Genomic DNA, 27,400 nt, shown 5'->3' on the forward strand with positions numbered 1-27,400 from the left:
TTTTTTGGGTCAACAATTGCAGCTGCAATTGTTGTAAAGAAAATGAGGGCTGAATTTGTTTGTCAACAATAGCTGCAAACCTTTTTCTTTTGTCAACAAAATTTGCAGCAATGCAAATTTTTCGGTGGCATGATTTTTGAATAGTGCAATGCAATTGCATCTATAAAAGGAGCTCTTCGGCTCCTCATTTGAGACACACCAATTTCACAGAGAGAGTAAAATATTTAGAGAGCTGTGAGGTTTCCATAGACTATATAAGAAAATAGTCTGTGAAGAAAAATAGAGTGTGAGCGATATTTTAGTAGGGTGGAAATCAAAACAATGTTATTCCTTTTGAGTGTGTAGTAGTCACTTTGAGTATTGTATTCGTGTCTACAGAGTGTAAAATTTCTTACTATAGTGATATCAGTTGCTCCTCTTGGCCCGTGATTTTTCCCTTATTTAGAAGGATTTCCACGTAAAATTCTTGGTGTCATTATTTTCCCAGTTTATTTCCATTACTTTTACCATATATATTTTTGTGCTTGTCCGTTTTTTCCCAACACAATTAACATAAGTATTTTTAATTTAGTGAGCACTCACTTGAAAGTTGAAAACTTAAAACTTGCAAATCCAATGTACAGAGACATAAATCAAATGTAGCATCTCTCCCTCTCTCCAGCAGCTCATATTCTTTCTTTTCCCAATTAAATCTCAATTTTTTTTTAGGTGGAATTGAACTATAACTACAAGTTTTTGTGCGGAATGTCCCTCCTTGTGGATCATCATTAAATATTGTCCCGGTGTATTATTTTGTTGCAAAAATAGGCTCCGCTTGTTTATTATGCAAGACAATTGACATTTTGCCCTTCGATAAGCCCAATCCAGCAGTCCCTATGCTTTTCATGATAACGCGATACTACAAATTTATGTTTCTTTTCTGCTGTACTGTTGAATGTATCTTTGCTCAATTTGCTTCGTACATATCTGTACCAACTACAAATATTAGGCATTTGATCCATGTTGTTACAGCTTTTGGTATATTTTTCCAATATTAAACAGGTTTTATTTTAGTTACTAAATTAATAGAGAAGAAATATATATTTTGATGTTAAGACAATTAAGTATCTCAAAAGTTCTTTTCCACATTACCTACAGCCTTCAATGATCATAATAAACCTTCTATTCTTTTTATTTTGTCACCCACAAAATATTTCTATTACAAATACTACTTAAGCTAACTGATTTTTCGTTTTCTTAAAAAATGAAAACAGAAATTGAGCAACTTGAAGCATTTGGATTTCAGGGACAGCTGTGAGTTAACAAAAACCCCTAATTTTGGTGATATGCCAATCTTGGAGACACTAGATTTAGAGGGGTGTGTGAATTTGGAAGAGGTCCATTCCTCTCTTGGACATTGCAGAATACTTACTTATTTGAGTTTGTATAAATGTCGCAAACTTAAGAAGCTTCCAAAATTTGTCTGCATGGAATCTCTTGAGACTCTCAATCTCCTTGAATGCACAAGCTTACAAGAATTTCCAGAAATCTGTGGAGATATGCCGCGCTTATCAATACTCTATGTTGGATCCCCGTGGATAAGAAACTTACCCCCGTCTTTCAACAGCCTTAAACATTTGGAATTGACTAATTGTGAATTTCTTGAAAGTATTCCGGACGCTATTCAAAATCTTAGAACTCTCTGTATTTCAGGTTGCAATAAACTTGCATCACTGCCAGCCAACCTCTTTGAATCACAGCAACTGGAATTTCTTTATATATACCGATGTTCTGGATTAGTAAAGCTCCCCATATCTCTTGGAGTTCCAAAGAAGCTCCTTTTGTTAGAGATAGATAGATGTGAGAACTTAGAGGAGTTTCTAAGCTCTATTCAGATGGAATCCCTTCAACGACTCGTGATATTTAATCCCCCAAAATTAGATACATTTCCACAAATCAATGGAGATATGCATTGCTTGACACAACTGACTCTGAATTCTACTGGGATAAGAGAAGTGTCTTCATCCATTGGAATCTGAGCGGCCTTGAATCTCTCCATCTAGAAGGTTGTGAAGATCTTGTATATCTACCAGACAGCATCTGTAATTTGTGAATCTTAAACGTCTTTTACACTACAGGTGCAAAAAGTTAGAGAAGCTTCCAGAAAACATGGGTGATTTGCAAGAGTTATATATGCTTGATGTGAGCGAAACTGCAATATACCAACCACCTCCCTCCATCACCAAGCTTGGGAAACTGATAATTTTAGGATTGAGTGGACTTTTTGAGGATTTAGGATCTTTGCACACTTTGAAAAACTTGAGTCTAAGTGGAAGCAATATTTCTTGTTTACCAAAAAGCTTCAAAGGACTCTTACACCTTCAGCATCTGAACATACAATTCTGTCAGAATCTTAATGAACTGCCATCAGAAGAGCTACCCCCAAATTTAATGGTTTTATTTGCAGATTATCATTTAGCCTTGAAGAGCATAAGAGATCTCGTAATTAATTCTCTTAAGCTGTATAGGCTCGTAATATCAGACTGTGGAGCCGTCTCAAGTGAACAAGGTGATGTGTTCCTACAGCATTTTCTCAGGACATGCATCCAGGTTTTTATCTCATCATAAATGAATGTTGAATATTCTCGTCAAATTGATTTCTAGTAGTAGTAATAATAATTTATATTCTATTGCATGCAGTGTGACTTCCATCAAAGGGATTATTTTGTTATTTCTTTCCCCAGAGTCAGAATTCCAGAGTTGTTTGATTATGATCGGTTTATAAATCAAAAAGAGATCTCAATTGATCTGAATCCATCTTGGTATACCGATAAATTCATGGGTTTTTGGATATGTTATGGTCCTAGTATTATACGGGACACAGGATCAAAAGCTACATTGATCTGCAAATCTGACCCTGAAAGAAAATATTCCTTGAAGTATAGCAGCATCCATCGATATTCGAGGTCATCGATCCTTTCATTTGTTGCATCTACATACCATTTGAAACATTGTGGAATGGTTATGGCAATAAAGAAGGGAAGAATCCAAATGATTATTACATGTTGGATGTATATTATTTTCACGAGAAGTGGGAAGAACTACGCTGCTGGGGAATTCGCCTGGTGTATGAAAAGGATGCAATGAGTGATGACTTGTTTTAGATCACATATTTCAAATGCTTTTGTTTCTTTCTTAAATTTTGTATTCAACCAAACACGTATCATAAAATGGTATGGAAAGAATATGTTCTACATTGTTGGTACAATTTGTATATGAGGGGTTTGTATCGATGATACATGGATGAAGTTTTTATTTATAATGTTGGTTTTTGAGTCTGAAACAACTTTTTTATCCTCCCATGATCTCACTTGTGAGGAGATTTCATTGGATATGTTGGTGGTGATGTTCGAGTCATGACAAAGGATACTTGCATCTATGTTAAAACTAACTCGNAAATATACCTAATATTATTTGTAATTTTTATGAGGCTATCAACATACATATTTGACTATACTAAACAATGTTAATACATTTGAAAAAAAATTACATTGACTTATGAATGAGACGGTAAATAACAAGATGGACGAAAAACTAGGCTTCAATATAAATTAAGAAAATAAAAGAATATTATGAATGATTTCTCTTCATTCAACATTTAACAAATGAAAACAAAATAATTATAACCTTAATTTCAGAATCAAATATATAGAAATATACCTAATATTATTTGTAATTTTTTGTTGATTTTAGAATGATAAGGAATTTTTTAGTTGAAGAAATAAAAAATAACCATAATAATCATATATGTATATATAAAGACTAGAATCAAGAGCGAAAAACATTCAACAAAGAAAAGACAAAAAGGTTTTTAGAATTGAGAATAATAGAGATTAGTGCCTTTTTAGTTGAGTTTTTTTTAAAAAAAATAAATTAAAAACAAAAAGGACAAAAGTTGTTGACTATTGGACTTTTAATTGTAAAAGTAAAAAGTTGTTCTACTTTTTATAGTTTCTAAGTAACTAAAAGGACAAAAATTACACTTACATAGAGGACAAAATTGTGTGTGAATGTTTTATATATCAAAAAAACGAATTAAAACTAAAATGTGGCAATGGAGATTCAATCCCGAGTTGGCTGGGAAAATTAAACCCCCTAAACCACTCCGCTAAGCTTCAGACTTGTGTTAGTGGGTTCAAAATTTAATATATACATATAAAATTTTAAAAACTGATTAAATATACATATATACAGTGTTATTTTTCAACGAAGTGGGTTCATCTGAACCCACTTGAACCACTGTAGGTCCGCCCCTACTCCCATGATCTCACTTGTGAGGAGCTTTCATTGGATATGTTGGTGGTGATGTTCGAGTCATGACAAAGGATACTTGCATCTATGTTAAAACTAACTCGACTAACCATAGACATGTGTTATGTACGTGCACATCAAATATTTCACCGGTTATTTGTTTGCATTCAACAAACACAAGTAAAGATTGATGATTCGTTTCCCTATATCTCATTTTCTTTCTGATTGTTATAATTTACGCATGCATGAGCATATATTTAAGAAATCATTCGTATATTACTTTAATTCGGTGGATTTTCATTTTGTAATTCAAAATAAATGATTTTGTTGTCCCTAATGGGGATTGTCACCTCACGTATAATAGATACTATGTATTATTTATTCTTTGATTACTATAATCTACGACATCAATATATATATTACGTACATGTATAAGCTAACACTTCAATATATGTAAAACTAAAGTTATAAAAGTTTAATATCTTTACATAAATTTTTATATATAAAAAAATTCTCCCTTTAGATTAGATTGTATTAAGATAATAGTCAAAAGTCAAATATCTATGAGATTAAACTATTATGAGTATAAGGACGATTTTGTTTGTGACATAAAAGTCTTCACACAAGTCTCTACGAAGCAAATAAATGTAAAAGTAACGTCCAATCTAGGCAAGACCTTGGTCATTTTCACCTTCTCCGTTAACATTTTCCTATTGAAAAAAAGCTAGCTCGATTCCTTTCTAAATCCAATATACATCGTTCACATTGCTAATATCCTCTTTGATGATTTAAATTCAGTGAAACTTTATTGTTAATCTAAAAACGATGATATGAGATATCATTATTATTTTAATATAACCGATTATCGAGGAGAGTACTTTCAAATTTCAGACCATTTCATTTTACAGAACTTTTGCAAAAAATTCAAAATACAATACGAAAATTTCACTTTATTCAAAATTTGGAGCCAAAAATCTGAAATTTCAAATCCAACTGAGATGACAACTAAAAATTTTCCCGGCTTAAGAGGCAAGTGGTCCCTAGCCAAGTAATTTTCCAAAAAGAAATTAAAAAATTATAAGAAAATTATTTATTTATTTACAAATAGTAGATTATTCTTTTTTATTAGTATCCCAAAAAGTACAAAAGAAAACCTCCTAATAAAATATACTAATACTAGTATATAAAATCAAGATGCAAATAACTTTGTATTCTTCCTTTGTTTTGGTTAGTTTTTAGGTTTTTATTTGTCTTCTCAAACATAATTTGTGTACTTAAAAGTCAATTTATTCTTCTATTTATTTTTATTTGTTCATTACACTAAAAATATATGTGTATTTTTATTTGTCGTGTTTAACATATTAAAAGAAAAATATTATTCTTTTTAGGAAAAATAATTTGATATACCCTTCGACTTTACGATTTAGAGTTGATATACCTCGTTACAAAACTGACTTATACATATCCTTTTTTTATGTCTCAGCATTAATTTTTCCCAAATTATTTCTTGATATTTAAAACTAAATATTATTAATTAATATAAATATTCTAATCGATCATTATTTATTTTTTAAAGAACGTGCAAAATTCAAGACGAATAAATATAAATGAATATAAAAAGTTATAGTTATCCTTTAAGTGAAAAGTACCAACACTACACATAAATTGTGTCACCCACTAGGCACATGTAACAAGGAGAGCAACCTCACATAACTAGAATTAATTCTTGTTTTCTTGGGTGCTTTTTCTTGTGACATGTGCATAATGGGTGACAAAAAAATATATTATGAATTCAACTGAATTTAATAATTTTAAATTAACTAATATACTTATATTATAAAAAATATTTAATATAAATAATTTATTAAAAATTATAAATAGATTTATAATAAATATAAATATGTAGTTGAGTAAATATGACAATTGAGGAGGATTGTGTTTTTTTAAAAAGGGATATTATTCGGTGTTTGATATTCATATTAAAATTTAATTCAATTCAACTCAACAATAAAAGAAAGGTAATTTCTTTTATCATTTTGGGTAAACTTTCAATTTTATAGAAGCGAAAATTATAAAAAAAAATATCTCCTAATTAAAAGTTAAAACTTATAGACATTCTTTTCCTCTTTAAAAAGACTCAACCCTTTACTTTTAATCGAAGGATCAATTACTATCTCCGCTTCATTTTAAATGTCGTTTAATATTTTAATTTTTGATATACCTCTTAATTTATTTTATTTAATTGCATTAATAACTAATATTTTTTCGCTCTAATTTAAGTATCTTAGTTACTATTCGAACAATTAAAGAATATTTTCTTTAATCATAATTTTACAAAAATACTTTTTAAATATTTCAAATTGTTAATTATTATGGCTTATAATATCTTATATGTAGTTTCTAAATATATACATTTTATTACAAAAACTGTCCAAATTCATAATATTAATCAATTTGACTATCGTATAAAGGAATCAAGATAATCTTTCTTAAACATAAGGAAAAATTAAATTTCATCTATTTTTTTTTATTATAAGAGCACGAATACATTTGATTTTTTTCTTTTAAATAAAATAAATAATATTTCTTTATTTCCTAATTCGATGCTTAAATTCGAAAAAAAAATACATTTAAAAATAGATTTTTTATGTATATATAATTATAATAATAAAGATAAAAAGATTCCTTTATTTTCTCTTTCAGACAAATCCTCTGTCTTCTTCTTCATTTCTATGGAGAAATCTCAATATTTCTCTGAAAAACCCTAAATTTTCTCAAATTTTTCTTCTTACATGAGCTAATTTGTGTTAAAAAGCTATAAATTCTTCTTGAGTTTTCTATGGAAATGGGTTCTGTTGTTGGATTAGAAGACGTTAATTTCCCTACTGAACCGAAAACTCCAACACCCACCATGATTTTCCCTAAAATTGAGCCGAAACTTGAACCCCTTGATGAATTTACCCCTCAATCGATAAACCCCAATTCGAATTTCAGTTACAATTCAGGTTTCAGAAATACTACTCCGCAGCAGCAGCAGCAGAATGCTACTAGTTCTCAAACTCCAAGCTCAATTGAGGCAGGTGTTCATTCGGAGTATAATCGGATATCTGAGCTGTTTCAAACGGCTTTTGCTCAGAGTTTACAGAGAGATGGAGATGTTGAAGCTAATGAGGATTCAGGTTGTCGAGCGATTGTTCCTGTCAGCAATGATTCACAGGTACTAGGAGTTGTTTTATTTAGCGTGTATTAGAGATTTTAAATCAAATCTTGAAGAAGTTTGGGTTAAAAATGGAATAAAATGAATTTTTTTGTTGGTTTGGTTTGAATTGATTTGGGTTTATAATGATTTTGTAGATGAATTTGATGTAATGCTTACTGACCCAAGTAGTTTTTTTTGTGAATTGAATCGACCATATTTGATTTGTTAACTTAATCTCAGGTTTCTGATATTGTTATTACAAGAAGGAAGTATGAAAAGAGGTCATCCGAGTTGGTTAGGGTGACAGATCTTAAACCGGAGGACGAACGATATTTCCGTGACCTGATTCGAAAGACACGAATGCTTTATGATTCTCTACGGATTTTTGTAAATTTAGAGGATGAAAACAACCAACATTTGGGTTCTGGCAGACAGACTAGAGCAAGGGGGGACTTGAAGGCATCACAAATGATGAGGGAGCATGGACTTTGGTTGAATCGTGATAAGCGTACTGTTGGTCCGATTCCAGGAGTGCTTGTTGGTGATTTGTTCTTATATAGAATGGAGCTTTGTGTGGTAGGATTACATGGGACGCCTCAAGCTGGGATTGATTATCTTCCTGCTAACCAGAGCTCAAATGGGGAGCCAATTGCCACAAGTGTAATTGCTTCAGGGGGGTATGAGGATGATGAAGATGCTGGGGATGTGATTATATATACAGGGCAAGGTGGACAGGATAAGAACTCACGGCAAGTTGTGCATCAAAAGTTGGAAGGTGGGAATTTGGCATTGGAGAGGAGCATGTACTATGGAGTTGAGGTGAGGGTAATTCGTGGCTTTAAATATGTTGGTAGTTCTAGTGGTAAAGTGTACGTGTATGATGGATTGTATAGAATCACTGAATCTTGGTTTGATGTGGGTAAGTCTGGATTTGGAGTGTACAAATATAAGCTTGTTAGGATTGAGAATCAGCCAGACATGGGAAGTGCTGTACTTAGATTTGCAGAGAGTCTTAGGACAAGGCCACTAGAGGTAAGGCCCATGGGATACATTTCTCTTGATATATCAAGGAAAAAGGAAAATGTGCCTGTATTTTTATTCAATGATATTGATAATGAACGTGATCCAGCTTGTTATGACTATCTGTTGAAGACTGTATTTCCTCCATATGTCTATCAGCATGTGGGAAATGGTTCAGGTTGTGAGTGCACTGATGGGTGTGGGAATGGGACTAATTGCTTTTGCGCGATGAAAAATGGTGGACAGTTTGCATATGATACGAATGGGATCTTGTTGAGAGGAAAACCAGTCATTTTTGAATGTGGACCACATTGTTCATGTCCTCCAACTTGTTGGAATCGAGTTAGCCAGAAAGGTGTGAGGAACAGGTTTGAAGTATTTCGTTCTAGGGAGACTGGTTGGGGAGTTAGGTCATTGGACCTCCTCCTAGCAGGGTCTTTTATTTGTGAATATACTGGTGTTGTTCTCACACAAGAGCAAGCTCAAATATTTACAATGAATGGTGATAGTTTAATCTATCCAAGTCATTTTGCTGAGAGATGGGCGGAATGGGGAGATTTGTCCCGAATAGATTCTAATTATGTCCGACCGGCATACCCCTCTATTCCTCCTTTGGATTTTGCGATGGATGTTTCTAGAATGAGGAATTTAGCCTGTTACATGAGTCACAGTTCAAGCCCCAATGTTCTAGTACAGCCTGTGCTGTATGATCATAATAGTGTATCTTTCCCTCACCTCATGCTCTTTGCAATGGAGAATATCCCTCCCCTAAGGGAACTCAGCATTGATTATGGAATGGCTGATGACTGCACAGGGAAGCTTGCCATCTGCAATTGACTACCTCATGGGAACTGTTGCAGTTTTGAGAGTGATGCAGCATAGCTATTTTCGGCACATCATGTACTAAAGGTAAGCAACCATAATAGTTCATAAATCATTTAGAGTTTGGAACTATGACAGTCATCATAACATTTTCTTGAATGCTGCTTTTGCAATTATATTCTGTAAATTGATCGTCTTTGTACTGTAGCTGCATGTGGTCTTTGTTCTTTGCATCTGTCTTGCATAAGCTGGTTGAAGTCCTTTGTGCTTTGAATTCCCAGAGTGATTCTGTTCATGTCTGGCAGTCTTAATTTCGTCTAGCTCTGAGAGCCTCTGACAACCTCTTTGGCATGTCACTGTCCTTTCTTTACAATTGTAGAATCGACACAAGCTATTTAAATATGCATACGATAGATTAGTCGTAAAGGCATATCAAATGCATTTGAGAGTATTTTCCGTTTTGAATAATCTTGAATCAGATGTCCTGTAATTATTCAGAGCTAGATTACAGCTATATTGGCTCTACTTTTTTCTAGTTGTACATTTTGTTCTTTGCTTTCTATGACTAAGGAGCTTCCAATTTTACTGGATAAAAAAAAGAGGCTTCCGATTTAGCCGTGAAGAATTATACACACTAGAAGTGTTGAAATTTGAAATATTAATTGCCCCAAACTGCACTAAAGAAAGTATATCCTATGCCATTTGATTAGTTTCTTTCTGCTTTAGTACGAAATAGCATTATCTGTCCCTTATTTAGGAGTACTTGCATACTTTGAATACTAGTAATGTTCTCATCTTAGGAGTGCTCAAGTGTTTCAGTTGAAGTACCTTAACAGATTGCGAATCATCTCTGGTAGTATCTTAAAACAATCAAGACACTAATCAGTAAAATGTCATTTCCTCACCTTTTTATGAAGATTGTGGCTCCTTCCACTTTCACTTTATGTGCTACTCGCCTTTTCTGATAAGGAATAGTAATATACCCACCTTGCTTATGTATGCTGTCTTGATGATTATTGATCTTGTTTAATGCTAATTGTCCTCTACATCCTTTTTTGTGTATCGATTTCATTCACTTGCATATATGGTGGGAGGCCCTATTATAATATACTTTATTTGAGTAAAATTAACTTCATAGAACGTCCGGGAAAAGGACTTAGAATGTTGTAACCTCCTTTTTACATGTTCTATATCCTTGTTTTGCACATCAGTATCTCGAATTCTCAATGCTTATACCTTTGTGATGTTGGAGAGAACCTAGCATGTAAGCTTTTGACTTGTGGTAGTCACTAACAACTATATTAGCTAAACATTCAGCTGACGTTGAATTATTTCTCGTGCAGATGAAGGCGCGGTTGTTGGTGAACGTTTTCCCTATTTCCTTTGCTCGAGAATACTCACAATCTTGATGATAGAATCTAGTCCACTTAACCTAGATTTCAAGGTGTGTTCAATGACTATCTGAGAAGATAGAAGAAAGTTTCTTGCAACAACTAACTTGGAAGTAATATTCTTCCCCATTATAAGAACTCATGTTATAGTATTAGCTGCTACTTGTTTGTGACTTCCATTCTCAAAAGAGAAAAAGAAACCTTTTAGCTTGTAAATATGAAGATTGAACTTCATATGATCATATATAGAAATTTGTATCAATCCTTTGTCATGGATAGTTGTAATCGAGATCAATGCCTTTTTGGATCAGTTACCAACTTTGTACTGTAATATTGTTATCTAATGCATTGGATGTCATCAAAGGCAGCTCCCTCCCNCCCCCCCACACACAAATTTAGAAATTAAGTCGTAAACAAAGGGCTTGGAGCCTTATCTTGTCAAGAGAGCAATTGTCTGTGATTCCGCGGCTTGCTTAGGTTAGGAGAATTCCTTTTTGATTTTTGTTTTATTGTTGAGAGAAGGATCATAAGCCCTAGTCCTAAGCTAAACAACATATTCATCTGCACTTGAAAGGGACGAAGTGACTCGATTGAAAGGAGAGGGAAGATGCACAAAAAAGAAACAAATTCCAGCAAGAGGCAAGATTAAACGAAGAACCAAAAGCAATGTGAAGGAGATGCATACATGAAAGAGACAACCAGATCTGATGAAACAGAATACCTAAGTAGAATATAAAAAATTATGTATCTATTTGTAACTATTCTCTTCGTTTAAAAAAGAAATGGAGGGAGTATTATTTAAAATTTTCTAAATAGTTTGTGCTAATTTCTTACTAATTAGAGAAATTACTCGCACTTTCGCATGATCATATAAAAATCAAAATACAATTAACTACCTAATATTTTAATTTTGATTAAATAAACAGTCAATTGTTATATTATATTCGAAGTAATAGTGCAAGTGAGTAAAAGTTTAGCACAAATTCAGAAATTTACAAAGGATAGATTTGAGGAATTAAAGCAATATAGTAGTATATGTTTTTGAAATTTTATTATTGTTGTAGCTATAATTAAAAATTATACACAATTAAATTTATAGTTACTTTTTATTTCTTAATTTGTCTAATTCATTTCATTTTGAGTCAATCATGTTTTAATATTGGCTTTGTAACATTGTCTTCAATTCTTTGAGATGTTTTACTAAAGGGAAAAGGGTTTGAAAAATACTTCAATTTTGACCGATATTGTTGTTACGATATCAAACTTTATGGAGGACCTTTTACCGTTATACTATTAAATAGTGTATTTTAAAGGTATATATGTGCCCACGTGGACACATTACTATTTAAAATGATGCAATATTTATGATGTCCACGTGGGCACACATATACCTTTAAAATACACTATTAAATAGTGCAGGGGGTAAAAGGTCCTTTCCAAAGTTCGATATTGTTACAATAATTTCGGTCAAAGTTCGGATATATTTCAGACCTTTTTCCCTTTAATAAACATTTCAAACTCAAACTAATTAAATTATTTAAAAATATTGACTTAACTTTGAATGTCTTACGATCATTATAATATTGTTTTGGTAGTTAAAAATATTACGAAATATTATATATATATATATAAAATGATACTCTAATTGACATATTCAATGAGTGAAGTGTTAATTTTATTTTAAATACTTTTAGGATAATTTTGATAGTTTATAACAATTGATTCCATTGAAAAAGTTTTTAAATTATAATCAATAAAAGAGATTTAAATATTTGTGTTGTTATGTAACGTACAATAATTTATATATATTTATTTTTTTGTTACAAAATATTACAGAAATACTATACTGTCAATTGAAAAAGAAAAATTAACTATTAAATTATAATCAATTACAATAAATTGTATCAATCCTGTGCCATGAATAGTTGTAATCGAGATCAAATGCCTTTTGTCGTTCTTCGAGTTAACAGAGAAGATGGTGTCAAATTTGAAATGTATGGTTTTGCAAGGATTGAAGAGGCAAAACTAAATTTGAGGATTCTATATTCAATCCCCCCTTCTGAATATGGCAATGCAAGAGATAGATCGTCTCGTGGCTATTGAGAACGAATTAAATTAGAACAAATGATGAATACTGTACTAGCTTTTTACTGTCAAGATGGTGTCAACTTTCAAATTTTTTATTAAAAAAGAAACAAATTGTTATATGATGAATTGGATATAATATTGGTATGTAGTTACCATGAGAAGTAGAATTTAATCATTGGAATGATGTTAAACTCTTTCATATCTGTAAACTTGTTGCTAATGTATACAACTTGTCTTTAACCTAAATGTTTTTTTCGTAGACGAACAACATATCTAGTATAATTCACATGTGAGGCCTAGGGAGGGTAGAGTGTGCACAAATTTTATCTTGTGTGGGTAGTTTTGATAGAGCATCGGCGAGGTGATCATTGTCCAATGTAATAACAACAACATACTCGGTAAAATTCATAAGTGAGATTTAGGAGGGTAGGATGTACGCAGATCTTACCCTTATCTCGTGGAGGTGCAAAGCTTGTTTCCGTAAGACCCTAAACTCAAGTAACACATCAAACCAGTTTGAAAAAGAAAAATACAAAACTAAAAAAGATAAAACAACTAATAGAAAAAACATTTCATAGCAATCAAAAGACAGAGAGCAGTAACAATAGCCAAAGCACAAGAAACAACCAGTAATAATATAAATCGTAGGACAAGAAACTACAAAAATAATATTACTAATACTGATATGAACGGATAAACAAATACGACACACCAAACTATTCCCAAGCATATTCGGCAAGAAAGCGAGACAACACTTGATTATCTACTAATCTTCCACTCTAATCTACGATCTTCATATACTTCTATCTACGATCATGCCCGGAGTAAACGGTTGAAATAACATCACAAAAATTCTTTTAATATGCAAAAATTAATAAGAAAAATGTACAAAAACTCTAATCTACGATCTTCATATCCTTCTATCTACGATCATACCCGGAGTAAACGGTTGAATTAACATCACAAAAATTCTTTTAATATGCAAAAATTAATAAGAAAAATGTACAAAAACTCTAATCTACGATCTTCATATCCTTCTATCTATGATCATGCCCGGAGTAAACGGTCGAAATAACATCACAAAAATTCTTTTATTATGCAAAAATTAATAAGAAAAATGTACAAAAACTAACACGTGGCGTGGTCGGCAGGATTCGAACCTGCGCGGGCAAAGCCCACATGATTTCTAGTCATGCCCGATAACCACTCCGGCACGACCACTTCATGTTATGGTATTTTCTAAATTAAATATATATAAATAATATTTGGTATATTTATTTATTAATTTCATAATGAAGCTAAGTTTAATGTTACAAACTTTTGCATTGTTAAAATTCTATAACTCATTAGATGAAGTTGTAGATTGAATGCTACATGAAAAATATAAGTCAAATATCAAAATGACAACACTCAAAAGTAGAAGATCATAACATGGGCGATTCGACAAATGTAGATTTATAGATATATGAGCATTAATTATAAGTCTTATCAAGAGTTACACGTTGTCAAAAAAGTCTTTGTTTGTTATTTTTGGGACTTAAAGTTCACAAACCTAGTTATGTGAGTTCTTAGGAACACAACAACATATCTGTCGTAGACTGATGTATCTGTAGTCTTATCTCTAGCTACCTTGTGAAGGTAGAGAAATTGTTTCGATATATAAAAGTAGTATAAAAAGAAAATACAATAATAATAAAAAAAAGATATTCTCAAAATAATGAAGAAAAGAACCATAACAATATATAAGGATCGAGCAAGCATATGTATCAATTATATAAGGGGTTTTAAGAACTAGCTAGCTTGAATGAGGCTTACATTAGACAAAAAATAATAATTGCAAGAACAAAAATTGGAACTATAAGAAAGTACTCCCCAAAATGTGTACTCTTTGCTTCTCTACTTGTACTATTTCCCTATATATAGTTTTTCCAAGCTGTGGTCTCATTTGATCATTTGCTAATTAAGTGAACTAGATCAATTTTCTTTTGTGTTTCTCCATGTTCTACGTACCAAGTCCTTTGGCCTCAGTAGTCCTCATGATTCTTAGCCTTTTCACATTGCTCAAAAACATCCTACAAGACAATGCAAACAAACATGTAAGCAAAAACAGATTCATAATTTAAAATTTATGGATTCTTATAACGATAATGACTTTTAGCCAAGATTGTTTATTTTCTTATAATTATGATGTCTAGGCTAACTTGCATGTACTTTGATTAATTCCACGAAATACTTATGTCACCAGCTTGTGCAAGCAACAAATATGATGTAACTCTGTTGTATATATATATGTCAAGATTTGAACTAACTATAGAAACACTAAGTTGAAAGAAATATTTGTTACCCCCATGGAACATCTCCAACAAGCATCCAATCTCCATCTTTATCCTCATATGTGAGGACAAACTCTGATGATCCATCCAAGAGCTTACATGACTTTGTTACTTGTTCCTTTTCTCCACCTATTTCAAATAAGCACAAATTCAATTAAGTATCATATACTATCACTAACAAGAAAAATCACACTAACATGTACTATCTAGGGTAAAGAGAGGTTTCCTCTTAGTTAAATGAGTCTATAATTAATCAAAATCACAAACGGATATCAGACGTTGGGTGGAAAATCAAGTGTCTGATATCCTTATTATAGCTAAGATATTAGTCGGTAATTGTATTCAGTCTCTGAACTATATTACTTGGGCTCTTTAAAAATATTGTCACACTTATGCCTGATCCTCCAAAAATGCAGTACTTTTTGAAGAATCAGACATACACCTATTGTCATTTTGAAAAATCCGAGCAACATAACCTTTGAGAACTAACACCATAAGATCATTTCAAAGACAATTTAGTAACTATGATAGATATCTCAACTTACAATTAGTAGTTTTGGTTGATTTGAAGAACATTTCCTCCAAGATTTTGGCTAAAGTTTCATAGCAAATGTGAGAACTCAAATTCACTTTTCTTCCAATTGGCAGTCCATCCATATTCACCTTTACAAAATCTACATCATTATTCTTGGTATTATTTCCATGATTAATTTTCTTGTTTGAACTCTCAATTTCTTTGTTCCCATTTTCTTGTTGATGATCAGCATTTGTAATCTTTGATTGATTAAAACTATTCATCCTGTAAGTCCTTATTGGTGGCCATCCCACAACCTGACTGCTACAAAAAAATACAATTATAGGTTAGAAATAACTAAGGTTAATACCTAAAGAAAAATATTATATGAACATAGTAATGTGCATGAACCAATTAATTAAATGATTTTATTAATTAAAGAGAATTAAAGTAAAGAGATAATCACTTTTTTGTATAATTATTTGGTATCAAACCACACATGCCTAAAAAAGAAATTGCTCCCTATCTAGAGATTTTTGTTCCCAAACAACAACAATAATAATAATAACATATTTGGTGTAATCTTACTGGTTGAAGTCTAAGAAAGATAGAGTATATACAGACCTTATACCCTTCAAGACTCCTACCTCTTGGAGGGAGAGGGACTATTTTCAAAAGATCCCGACTCAAGTAATGCATATCAAACAATACATACATAGATTAAAAAAAAAGACATGACATATAATAGAGGAAGCATTCAAGGAAAAGAAACAACAACAACAACCAAATAGAGTAATGTGATGATCAAAACACTGAAAAAATATTCAATAAATAGTATAATAAATTTCAAATTTAACTCTTTATTTATGCCAGTTTTCTCACCATACACAAAACTAATAATTTTTCATTAAGAATCACATTCATCCCATCGCACCCTTAAAAATAAGAAACAATCACTTCATCAAAGCCACAACTTAGGAAAAAACTTCTAAAATAATCACCAATTTACCAAAAAAAAACTTAATTATACATCATATCCTTTCATTTCAAGATCATAAACCTTTTTCATAAAACAAATGAAAAATTATTATGGCGAACTGATATTTGATTTTTATCCTTCGTCTTTAACTATTGCTCCTAACAATCGAACTTATGCCTAGCCAGGACATAAGCTCTATAAGGCTAAGTACAAGAAATAACTTCTGAAATATTACGATACGAAAACATAAACTTATACCGAACAAAAAAGTTATTTACCTGGCACTTGTAGAAGCAGATCCAATATTCTCATCAGTACAAATATTATTAAATCGCCTTGTAATAAATCCATTAGGAAAATCTTTAGCAGTCAAAATTCTACCATACTCACACCATTTTGTTGATGATTTGTTAGTCTTTGTAACACGTGGGCCTAAGCCCAAGCCCAATTCAAGCCCAGTTTCATCACTGTAAGATGAATTACTCTCTGAACGCATTTTCCAATTTTTGACAAACTACAAATATTGAAGTTCAAGAAATGAATGAGAATGAAGTGATCATATATATATAAAGAGATAATTAATTAATTTAATAATAATAAAAATGTTTAAAAAATATTATATTAGGGACCCATATGTTTGCCATTGAGCCAAGCTCTTTTTTTTATTAAATAAAATGAGTAAACAAATGAATTCTTCCTCTTCAAGTTTCATTTGAAATCATTTCAATTTTCTTTTTGCCATTATATGTACTTGAATGTGTTATTTCTATGTTCCCTATAGCTTTTAAGAACTTTTCTTCTTTCTTATTCACTTTTTTGTCCAAATGTTGGGACTAAACTTACAATGAATATAATTTTAGTATAACAAAAAGTTACGATAGAAGTGATAAGTATTACTTCACATTCAAAGCTCAGCTAAAGATGAAATTATTTTTCCAGGGAGCATTTTTTTTTCCTTTTAAAGTGAAAATTCCAATACAAATTTAAATTAAGAGGACCTTAAATGAATATCAAACACCGAACTAAGAAATAAAGAAAATAATTTCCTCAACTCCTTGAAAATTCAATAATTTATTGTTTTTATCCTTTAAGGGCTACTAATTGATAAAAAAAAATTACCTCCTCCTATGTTGCTTTTTGTTCTGGTAGGAATAAGATTATGTATATACCCTTTTCTTTTTATAAATATTTCCTATAAAAAATTGTTTTGTTTAATTTAAGTTGGTGCATATATGGCCAAAACCACTATTAGGTCTATCTTTTTGAAAGCAAAAGGGTAAGTGATAGTTGTCTTCTAAATAATAGACAAACAACACAAAGAAAGTAAATAAATAAAGTATATTGAAGCCAAAAAAACAGTATATAGTCTAGACTAAGCTTTTGGCTTGTGAAAAGAATCAACCTTTTACACATTAACCCATGAGTTTTATGCTAAAGTTGAGACACCTAAACTTGACTAACTAAGATTTTCTAAATCCTTGATTTTGTTTTATGTCATTCCAAATGCTTTATTAAGATTTATAGGCATCTAAAAGACTTACCATTAATGAGGTTTCTCCATTAGCCTTCTTTATCTAAGTCATCATACTTCTCTATACTATACTATGATCATACCAAACTAACTCGGTATGATTTAATATTTTGAAGTTTGATTTTACTATATTTTGTGGTATGGTAAATTTGTAATCATAGTTTGTTCAATATCGACTTACATATACTCTTATAATAGAGAAATATGACTCCGACCATTCAAGAAGCATTTTAATTATATTATACTAGCTAACACCTTTAACATGTAGTAATATTCAAAAGAAAGTATATATAAGACATTTTCTTCATTAATCTATTATGCAAAAAAGAGTACATTTCTTGACGAAGAACAAATTAAAACTTTACGACAATTTGTTTCATAAACGTTTACTTGCATCACATACACAAGTGCTCTTTGAACCATGCAATAAGGAACACCAACAACAAAAGTACTCTGCTATGGATCGATCGACACCGACACTGAGACACAAAATTAGCTAGGGAAGTGAATGAGATTAGATAATTATTATATTAAAATTACGACATTAATTTTTTTTATTTTGTTATAATAATTCAATATCTATCGTATCCATACTAAATAAGTAAAAGAAAACGGAGAAGTAGTAACTTTTTATGCGACAATGATATTTTTTGCAGGCTCGAAATAGATTCATGTTTGATAGTACTATTAAGCTAATAATTAAATTAACCACATTAAAGTTTTGTATCTTAGATATGATCTTTGTCGGATCAAATATTATTATTATTATTCTGTCCAAATTAACTTTTAATAAAATGTAATATAATACTCAATTAATAAACATGCTTTCTAGAGACAATGCCAGTATTAGAGAGCTTTATATAGATCAATAAATAAATAATTAATTTTCTTTAAAAAGTTAACACCAACTAATTTTAAGGTCAACTTGTATAAAACTATGCTCATTAAAGATCAAAGCATATCACCGACGGATGTGATGCAATAAAAATGAGTGTTTTTCCTTAATATGAGATTTCAAATTCAAATTCTGAATATGAAAAATTTCTTGATAAATAATGCTTTCTCCTGAATGAAGGCTAAATTCGAACTAATCAAGTTCTAAACTTCTAATATAGATACAAAACACCAGACATTGGATATAAAATAAAATAATTAAGAAAAATCGTGATTCCAAATCACACGTTTAAATAATAATTTAAAATAACGACTTCATATCACATGTTCAAACACAATCTAATTAAATTCAACTTATTTTATATGATCTACCAAGGAAAATAAATCACAATATCTACATTTCTACAAAAAGGTAGGGGACATAGAAAAACACTTTCCAGTAAATAAAGGAAAAAACATGGCAACACAAATCAGAGACTAAAAAAAAATATATATTTGAAAAATGATGAGTGAGAAATTGCAAATGAAACTTGAAGAGGAAGAATTCATCATTTTGAAGAGTGTTTATGTCAATGGCAAACATATATGGGTCCCATAGGCATAATCATCATTAGTTTTTAAAAAGATAAATTAATTTTTTGATATAAAAAAAAAAGGGAAAAAGGACAAATATACCCCTAAACTATTGTTAATGGTATACAAATACCCTCCGTCATACTTTTCGTTCATCAGTACCCCTGCCGTCCAAAAATCAGTGCACAATTGCCCCTCCCACTAACAGAATAGTTATTTGGTACACGTGGCTCAATCCTACGGCTCAACCCGATTTGATCAATTATTTAACCCAAAATTTAAATACCCGCCCATTATCCATTTAACCCGTCCATTACTCATTTAACCCACACAAATAAAAACAACAGCGTTCTTTTTATCAGAAATTGAAGAAACAGAGCTCACATGTCTTCACAGGTGGCGAAAGCACCTTGTTGAATTGCACAGTGATTCATCTTCTCTCTAGTTTGGTAGTAATATCTAATTGAAGAAAAACGTGTGTTTCAGGAAAAAAATAAGAAATTTTAGGTAAGAGCTCATATAAAATTTCAGCATATTTGGAGTGATTACTCCACTAATTATAAATTTTATACGAACTATGTGAAGAAAAAATTTACAGATCTGGACAAATGATAAAAGGAATCGAGAGGCGGAGATACGTGTGCGAGTGCTTTTTGACCTTTTCGTTGAGACAAACGAAGAAGCAGCCAGCAAAATCAGAAATCAGAGCGAAAATCATTTATTTTGAGAAGATAAATTCGCAGAAACACCTAAAATTCATTGCACATATACAACTTCTGAGAATAAATTAGAGATGTATTCGACTGAAAAACTAGAGATCTTAATTTCTTCATAGATCTACGCTTCCTCTTTAATTTTCAACAAATTAGGTAAAGCGCAAATTATAATTAACAAATCAAACTTTCACACAATAAAATTACTGCAAAGAAAATTAATTAATCGATTACCAGCTAAAGTTAATTGGATTTACTTCGAAAAACAGCTCACCTATTCAATCTTCCACATGATTTACAAGTAATTTTCAAGCTATAAGTTGCCACCAAACACAAGCTCAGGCAAAAAAAATCCTCAAAAAACGCATACTAAACATGACAAACAATTTCCTCAGCAAAATCATGTGAACTACTAACAAAAATCTTCAAATAAAATCATGCAAACGGGTATTGGGGCTTTTCCTTGAGGTTTTTAGATAGTTTATTTGTGTGGGTAATGGGTAAATTAGGTGGGTTAAATGGGTAATGGGCGGGTATTTAAATTTTGAGTTAAATAATTAATCAAATCGGGTTGAGCCGTAGGATGGCGCCACGTGTACCAAATAACTATTCTGTTAGTGGGAGGGGCAATTGTGCACTGATTTTTGGACGGCATGGGTACTGATGAACGAAAAGTATGACGGAGGGTATTTGTATACTATTAACGATAGTTCGGGGGTATATTTGTCCTTTTTCCCAAAAAAAAATTATTCACTTATTTTTAATTAATTATAGTTTAAGCAATGCACTCCATAATTTTTTTTGCTTAAGGTGACAAAGGAAAATTATTTGTGTGACAAACTTACACATTACACTTATTTTAAATTATATAACATAGATATAAAAGACTTAAAAATCTTCTTGATGGAAATATAAGAAAATATTTTCCTCCATACTGAACCAAAATACATAGAAGGCATATGAAACTGACTGATAAACACGTCTAATCTGACCTATATGTGCTTCGGAAAAAATAGAAAGAATTCAGTGATGAACTATAAAACAATATGAATTATAGTTCGGTTAAGTTTACCAAAATGGAAAAAAATAATAATACAACATCTTATTAATTAAAAACAATAATAATAAATATTTTCTCTTTGCAAATAATGTATTTTCCTTCATTTTCCTTTCCCTTATCACAATTGCCCTTTGAAATCTTCTTTTGGGCTTTTTCTTGGGCTTTTTACATCCATGACCTGCTTCCAACTGATGGGCTTTGAAACTTTGGATTCATTCTTCTCCTTTTGGGCTTTCCACAAACACATTGACATTCATAACCATAAAAGTTACCAAAACAAGAAAAAAGCCCACTCCCACCATCGGTATGGCTTCTCGTATGCCGGCCCATTGAATGGTAGCTACTCGACGCCATACCCCGGTCATATAATGGCGGTAGCTCGGTTCTCCACCTCTCGAGCTTCGACCGGAGCCCTTCAACGCTTTCATCTATACTCCAACCATCCAAAACAGAACTTTTCTCCTCTTCTAAAGGGTATTTCTTTTCAGCAATAGCAGCAGCCACTTCAGAAGGTGAAGGCCCAACTTCAGAATCAGACCATACTGAATGGGCCTTTAATGGACCTCCAAATACAAATGTCCCATTTTGCCCTTTTGGGCCTCCATAATCAAACCCACCATTATTTCTTAACATGGGCTTTCCAATAACTGTTGTCTGTCTCTCTTTTGGGCTTACATCTAGGCCCAAACCTTTATTGGGCTTTATTGTAATGGACTTTTCATCAACTACCTTAGTCGTCGGTGAATCGGTTCCACCCTTCTTTTCATTAATGGGCTTTTCTTTATCCCCAAATTCTAACTCTATAAGTTTTAGTTTGGGCTTTTCATCTTTGGGCTTGGGCCTATCATCTTTGGGCTTGGGCCTATGTATATAACAAGATGACTCTTTACTAACAATTGAATCACTTAATACTGATCCAGATTTACCTTTTTTATTATTTGTTTTGGGCTTTTCTCTTAATTCTGCACCACTTATAACAGAACTTGCTTTACCTTTTTTCTTCATCATATGTTTTGGTGGCTCAAATGAAATACTAAGTATTGAACTTTCTTTTTCAACAGCCACAACTTTTTTTTTGTGGGGAATTGCTGCAACTAATGAACTATTAGCCATCGAGGCGCTATCAAACGTGACACGTTCGCTACGTTCACTCCTTGTACGACGTAGTATAGGTTTTAACGTAGTGGCAATATTGTTGTTGTTATCGTCCTTCTGAGCATCTAGGGTTTTTTGGTCGTAGTTGGGTAGATGTGCATCTTCATCCATTAAATCGCGATATCCAACTGCTGACATACTTAGTTGTCTGTATAGTTGCATGCTTCTCATAGTACCACCAAGTAATGTCACACCAATGTTTAATATTCCTTGAGGACGCCCTGAGGGACGACGTATCTATATCTCAAGAAAAAAAAAAGAAAAAATTAACTTTTAAATGCTAGTTTTGCACATATTTATTCGAAGAAATAGTGAATTATAGGCAAGGACCATCATGTAACATACTTCCTCCGTTTCAATTTGTCTGTCTGAATTTTACTTGACAAGAAGCTATTTCAACACACAAAAATAATGAAATCTCATTTTACAAAAAATATGAAATTTAAAAAAGGGTATATTAGAAACAAAATAGAATGAACATCAAACAATGGAGATGGAAGAATATTGGACATGTTACATTCCACAATTTCATCTACAAAAATATATAACGTAGAAAAAAAAAATAAAGGGATAATTTCAGAAACGAAGATTATGCATGCATGCATGCAATGCATGCAACATTCCAATTTCACATAAACAAATATTCATAAAAAGATCAAATACTAGAAAGAAACAAACCTGAAGTGCAACAAAACGCATACCAATATGATGTTGTTGATGTTGCAACCTAGTGGGAGGAGGGATAAGGTTTCCGACGAGGACACGAACGGACCCCACGAGCGAATCACGGAACCAATGTACCGAAAAAATGTCAATTTGTACAGCAGAAGTATCCTGCTGTAAAAATTCATCATCTACCCGAAAAACAAACTTATCATTCCATGTGGGGTTGTTACCACCCTCGGTATCAACCCCTGTGGTGAGTTTTCGGGTAGGATGGACCCACGCGGACGCATAGGTTTTCATTTTCTTGGATATAGGTTCCAAATCTTGCGCGGAGATGATGTTTACCTCCAATAATTGAAAAGGTTTCAAGGCTCCCATTTTGGGAGGCATTTTGAAACGCGAATGATGATGACTGATAATGATGGTGGAATAGAAAATTATATTTCCGCTCGCCGCCCGTCGTTGATGGGACGACGAGGGGAAGAATTTGGCATTAACGTGGAAGAAGACCCCCAAGGAAAATTGGGGAAGGAGAGGAAGGTGATTTTTTTAGAGGACATTAAAGAAAAATAATAGAATACAAAGGGAAATAGTAATTGAATTCAACTTCTTTTTTTGACCATTAAGGTTATTAACATATTTGGATGATTTGTAATTTTTAATTTAATCTTTTTAATTTATAGTCAATAATTCTGGACCTTTAGTTTTTAGAGGAAACTTGTCATTAATATGTGAAAAATTGTTTACATGTGTATTTTAGGATTTTTTAATTATTTTTTTTATAATTAAAATTGATGATGGTTAAAAGCACATTTAAATTATCATTTTTTTTGCGCGTTTCATATGTCATCAATTATCCTTTGTTCTATTTACTCCAAGTGTTACTGCAATATATGAAAAGATATTACTCTTTTTAGACGAATTAAAAAAAAAAGAAAGAGTATCACATAAATTAATTAACAAAGAAAAAGAAAGAATGTCAGGTATATTATGTAGGAGGGAAAAAGTATGTATGATATATACTATGCTTTTGAAATTCAATATCTGATGTGAACGTTGGAAACTAAAGGCAGATGCTGGAAATATTGTTTGGTACGTAGTGGTCAATTCAAAAAGGAACAAAAGAGTAATTGACATGAACTATGTATTCATCATTCTTGTAATTGCTTTTGCCAAAATAAAGTAATAAAATTATAAAACAAAGTCCTTTTGGAATAAAAGGGATCGATTAGGAATGTTTGAAAATCTACTAAATTATATTTCCATGAATTCTGTGTTGATGTGATATTATTTGATTTGATAAATAAAATGTAATGGTTTATTTTAAAAAGTTGTATCATTGAAGTGTGTGATCATTGATCTCATCTAAATGCTTAAATTGTTATAAATATTTATTTTTAATTATGTCCCAAAAACACTCTTCTCTTGAAGTCTTTTTGATAATAAGTGATGGTGAAATTTATATCGCTAAAAGCTTTTATCTGCTCTAGTATTATATTAAAATATTTAACCATCTCATAAAAATGTTAAGTTGTTAGAGAGAAATCACAACAACAATTTATCTAGTGTTATCACACAAATGCCATCTTAGAAAAAGAAACTCTAATTTAATTAATTATGTGTTCAACAACATAACACAACACACATGCATTACTCAATTTCAAAGCCAAAAATCCAAAAATTAAAGTTGTAACTCTTGAAAAGTTAATAAATTAAAACCATTAATTAAACATAGGCAAAAGGATTAGCAAGAAGATATGCTTCAACAAGTTTGAAAAGTTCAATAGCTTTGTCTCTATCTTCTTTGATTTCTTCTTCTTTGACTATACAATTACCATTTGTATGATACTCACTTATTGTCTTGCAAATGCACCCTCCATTTTCACATTCTTCAAATCTAACATAATAGGAAATATGTTCCAAATTTTCTCCAAGAACTTCTCCTTCAATTAATGAATATTTTATTACCATGTTCTTGTTGTCAATGAAATGGATCTTGTGTTTTAAGTACTTTATTGGATATCCTGCCACCATAAAAAAATTATTTTTTGTCTGTTTCACTATAATAAAATATGAAATTAGCTCTGGAACTAGGGGTGTACAAAATCGAATCGAAAATCGAATCAAATCACAAATTGAGTCAATCTCGAAAAAAAACCCGACTAGTGGTTTGGTTTGACTTAGTTTGGTTTTGAAAAAAAAAAACCCGACTGTATTTGGGTTGGTTTGGTTTTAACTAAAAAAAACCAACCTGAGACCAAACCAACCCAACATTATATATATATAATTTTAAAATTTTATTTTATACATAAAAATATTTACTTTGATATAATTTTTAAATATTTCTTATACTTTTTCATATAGTTTTTATCTTTTAATATATTATTTCAAGTTTGAAACTTAGAATTATGAATGAGACAATAAAGATTATAGTCCACAGATGTTGGTAATTATAATAAAGCTTAAATCAAAATTAAATTAATACTAATGCCAAAAAAAAAAAATCAATTCAACACTAAGAATGACAATAATATTGAATATTTGTTCTTTAGTTTTTACATTGGTTTAGACAATTAAAATACATAATCTAATTTTAATTTTCTTTAATATTTAGTCATGTAACTAATACTTATTAAACTTAATTTTAGCATGATTTAGTACTTTTAAATTATGATCATTTTCATTATGACTTGTTAATTTGCAATTTTTGTTTTACGTGATTTCATTATTATTATTTTTGTTGGATATTTTAGTGTCATTAATCATATCATATTGTGTTATATTTTTAAGAAACATCTTAGATAGTTGTATTTTGGTAGGACTAAAGAAATATTTGAAGTACAAGTAAATTATATGTTTGTATGAATACTTTACCGGAAAAACCCGAAACAACCCGAAAAACCGAAAACCCCAAAAAAACCCGAGATTGAAAAACCCGAGTTTTATTGGTTTGGTTTGGTTTGGTTTATATATTTAAAAATCCAACACAAATGGTTTGGTTTGATATTTGAAAAACCCGAACCAACCCGGCTATGTACACCCCTATCTGGAACTATCGGTAATTCCTAGTTAATTTGTCGCTAAACAATTCCTACATAACTGAATTTTCTTACCATTTATCATTAATCTATAGCTAAATGAGATTTGCTATAAAATTTTGTCCGTCTTTAAATATTTTTTGTTTTCGATCTATACTATATTATAATTTTTGAACTATTCTATTTTTCAAATGTTGGAGAAGTTAAATTGGACTTGATTTTTTCAACTTTATAGTTTACTTTTGTGCGTTTCAATATAATCATTATATAAGAATTTAGAAAATTATGAAGCACAAACAAGAAATGGAACTTTCATAGCAACTTTCTAAAAATTGGAAAAAGTCATCACAAAAGACTTTTTCCTTAACGACTTTTGAGTAAAGATTTTCACAAGAAATTATAAAGAAATAAACATATAAAATATTCAATATATTACCCAATGTACGTAATTTTTCTAAACTTATTTGTGGAAAATAAAGGGGTCATCGCGTAGTTATAAAGTCATCAGAAAAATTAATTAACCTCATTTCTTTGTAATGAAAAAAATCACCTTTCTACCTTATTTGATTAATTGTCACAATTAATATAACTTTTAGCTATAATATAATAGTATGATCATCTTATTTAAAAATATAGGTCAATATAAAGAAATCATAATAACACACTTTATTTAATTATGTCTTCAACATATTCTATCTTACCTGAATATCTTACCACAGTACATTCGAACTAATCAAGACCTCATCCTACTCTAAAATTATGTTGAATTAGATAATTACCCATCTAAAACCGTAAATTATTAGAAAGAACACACTATTTTTACTTAATTATATCTTCAACATAAACAAATCAGTACTAAAAAAGCTAAGTTAATACCTTCAACAAAGTTCATCTTCTTGATGCTTCCATCATGATCTTCAATAGTTTCAATATTTTTAACAGCTTGTGACATCAATTTTGGTATAATATTATCTGCATCAAGAACCAAAGCCTTGAAAATCCTATTTGCATCAACTTGTGCTACAATATCTTGGGTATATGTAGTAACACCCATAATTAATATTATTTTTGTCTAAAATTTTTAAAAAAATGATAAAAAAGATTATTATAGTTATTGAGAAAGATTTGAGCTAT

General features: G+C 31.1%; 4 protein-coding genes, 1 non-coding gene and 1 pseudogene across 5 annotated transcripts; 2 read left to right on the forward strand and 4 right to left on the reverse strand.

Annotated features, from left to right (window-relative positions):
- LOC125862005 (disease resistance protein Roq1-like) overlaps positions 1-3,321 on the forward strand; it is a 34,761-nt pseudogene extending 31,440 nt beyond the window's left edge.
- Positions 3,322-6,981: 3,660 nt separating this feature from the next.
- Positions 6,982-11,044, forward strand: LOC125862067 (histone-lysine N-methyltransferase family member SUVH9-like). The gene is made up of 3 exons (XM_049542043.1): positions 6,982-7,507; positions 7,730-9,418; positions 10,675-11,044. Exons 1-2 carry the CDS (start codon positions 7,130-7,132, stop codon positions 9,344-9,346), a joined length of 1,995 nt encoding a protein of 664 aa, XP_049398000.1. The 5' UTR covers positions 6,982-7,129; the 3' UTR covers positions 9,347-9,418; positions 10,675-11,044.
- Positions 11,045-13,949: 2,905 nt separating this feature from the next.
- Positions 13,950-14,031, reverse strand: TRNAS-AGA (transfer RNA serine (anticodon AGA)). The gene has a single exon. It is a non-coding gene; the product is annotated as a tRNA-Ser (tRNA).
- Positions 14,032-14,529: 498 nt separating this feature from the next.
- LOC125862068 (auxin-responsive protein IAA13-like) lies at positions 14,530-17,159 on the reverse strand. Its single transcript, XM_049542044.1, has 4 exons — positions 16,915-17,159; positions 15,689-15,978; positions 15,155-15,272; positions 14,530-14,882 (listed from the first exon to the last, which is right to left on the reverse strand). The coding sequence occupies exons 1-4, from the start codon at positions 17,130-17,132 to the stop codon at positions 14,813-14,815; spliced, it is 696 nt and encodes a 231-aa protein (XP_049398001.1). The 5' UTR covers positions 17,133-17,159; the 3' UTR covers positions 14,530-14,812.
- Positions 17,160-21,428: 4,269 nt separating this feature from the next.
- On the reverse strand, positions 21,429-23,630 carry LOC125863434 (uncharacterized). Its single transcript, XM_049543629.1, has 2 exons — positions 23,241-23,630; positions 21,429-22,799 (listed from the first exon to the last, which is right to left on the reverse strand). Exons 1-2 carry the CDS (start codon positions 23,616-23,618, stop codon positions 21,573-21,575), a joined length of 1,605 nt encoding a protein of 534 aa, XP_049399586.1. The 5' UTR covers positions 23,619-23,630; the 3' UTR covers positions 21,429-21,572.
- Positions 23,631-24,927: 1,297 nt separating this feature from the next.
- Positions 24,928-27,390, reverse strand: LOC125862377 (pathogenesis-related protein STH-2-like). Its single transcript, XM_049542428.1, has 2 exons — positions 27,143-27,390; positions 24,928-25,252 (listed from the first exon to the last, which is right to left on the reverse strand). Exons 1-2 carry the CDS (start codon positions 27,318-27,320, stop codon positions 24,954-24,956), a joined length of 477 nt encoding a protein of 158 aa, XP_049398385.1. The 5' UTR covers positions 27,321-27,390; the 3' UTR covers positions 24,928-24,953.
- Between the last annotated feature and the right edge of the window lie 10 nt (positions 27,391-27,400).

The sequence above is a fragment of the Solanum stenotomum genome, chromosome 4 (assembly GCF_019186545.1).
Source record: "Solanum stenotomum isolate F172 chromosome 4, ASM1918654v1, whole genome shotgun sequence".
In the NCBI taxonomy this organism is placed as follows: Eukaryota; Viridiplantae; Streptophyta; class Magnoliopsida; order Solanales; family Solanaceae; genus Solanum; species Solanum stenotomum.

Excerpts from the sequence above, each read along its gene's own strand:
- LOC125862068 (XM_049542044.1), bottom strand. The coding sequence starts at position 17,132 with ATGCGTTCAGAGAGTAATTCATCTTACAGTGATGAAACTGGGCTTGAA. Across the intron at positions 15,273-15,688 it reads ATCAACCAAAACTACTAATT|GTGGAGAAAAGGAACAAGTA; the intron begins GTAAGTTGAGAT and ends TATTTGAAATAG. Across the intron at positions 14,883-15,154 it reads GTTGGAGATGTTCCATGGGG|GATGTTTTTGAGCAATGTGA; the intron begins GTAACAAATATT and ends ATTGTCTTGTAG.
- LOC125862377 (XM_049542428.1), bottom strand. The coding sequence starts at position 27,320 with ATGGGTGTTACTACATATACCCAAGATATTGTAGCACAAGTTGATGCA. Across the intron at positions 25,253-27,142 it reads GAAGATGAACTTTGTTGAAG|GATATCCAATAAAGTACTTA; the intron begins GTATTAACTTAG and ends TTATGGTGGCAG.
- LOC125862067 (XM_049542043.1), top strand. The coding sequence starts at position 7,130 with ATGGAAATGGGTTCTGTTGTTGGATTAGAAGACGTTAATTTCCCTACT. Across the intron at positions 7,508-7,729 it reads CTGTCAGCAATGATTCACAG|GTTTCTGATATTGTTATTAC; the intron begins GTACTAGGAGTT and ends ACTTAATCTCAG.
- LOC125863434 (XM_049543629.1), bottom strand. The coding sequence starts at position 23,618 with ATGCCTCCCAAAATGGGAGCCTTGAAACCTTTTCAATTATTGGAGGTA. Across the intron at positions 22,800-23,240 it reads TGCGTTTTGTTGCACTTCAG|ATACGTCGTCCCTCAGGGCG; the intron begins GTTTGTTTCTTT and ends CTTGAGATATAG.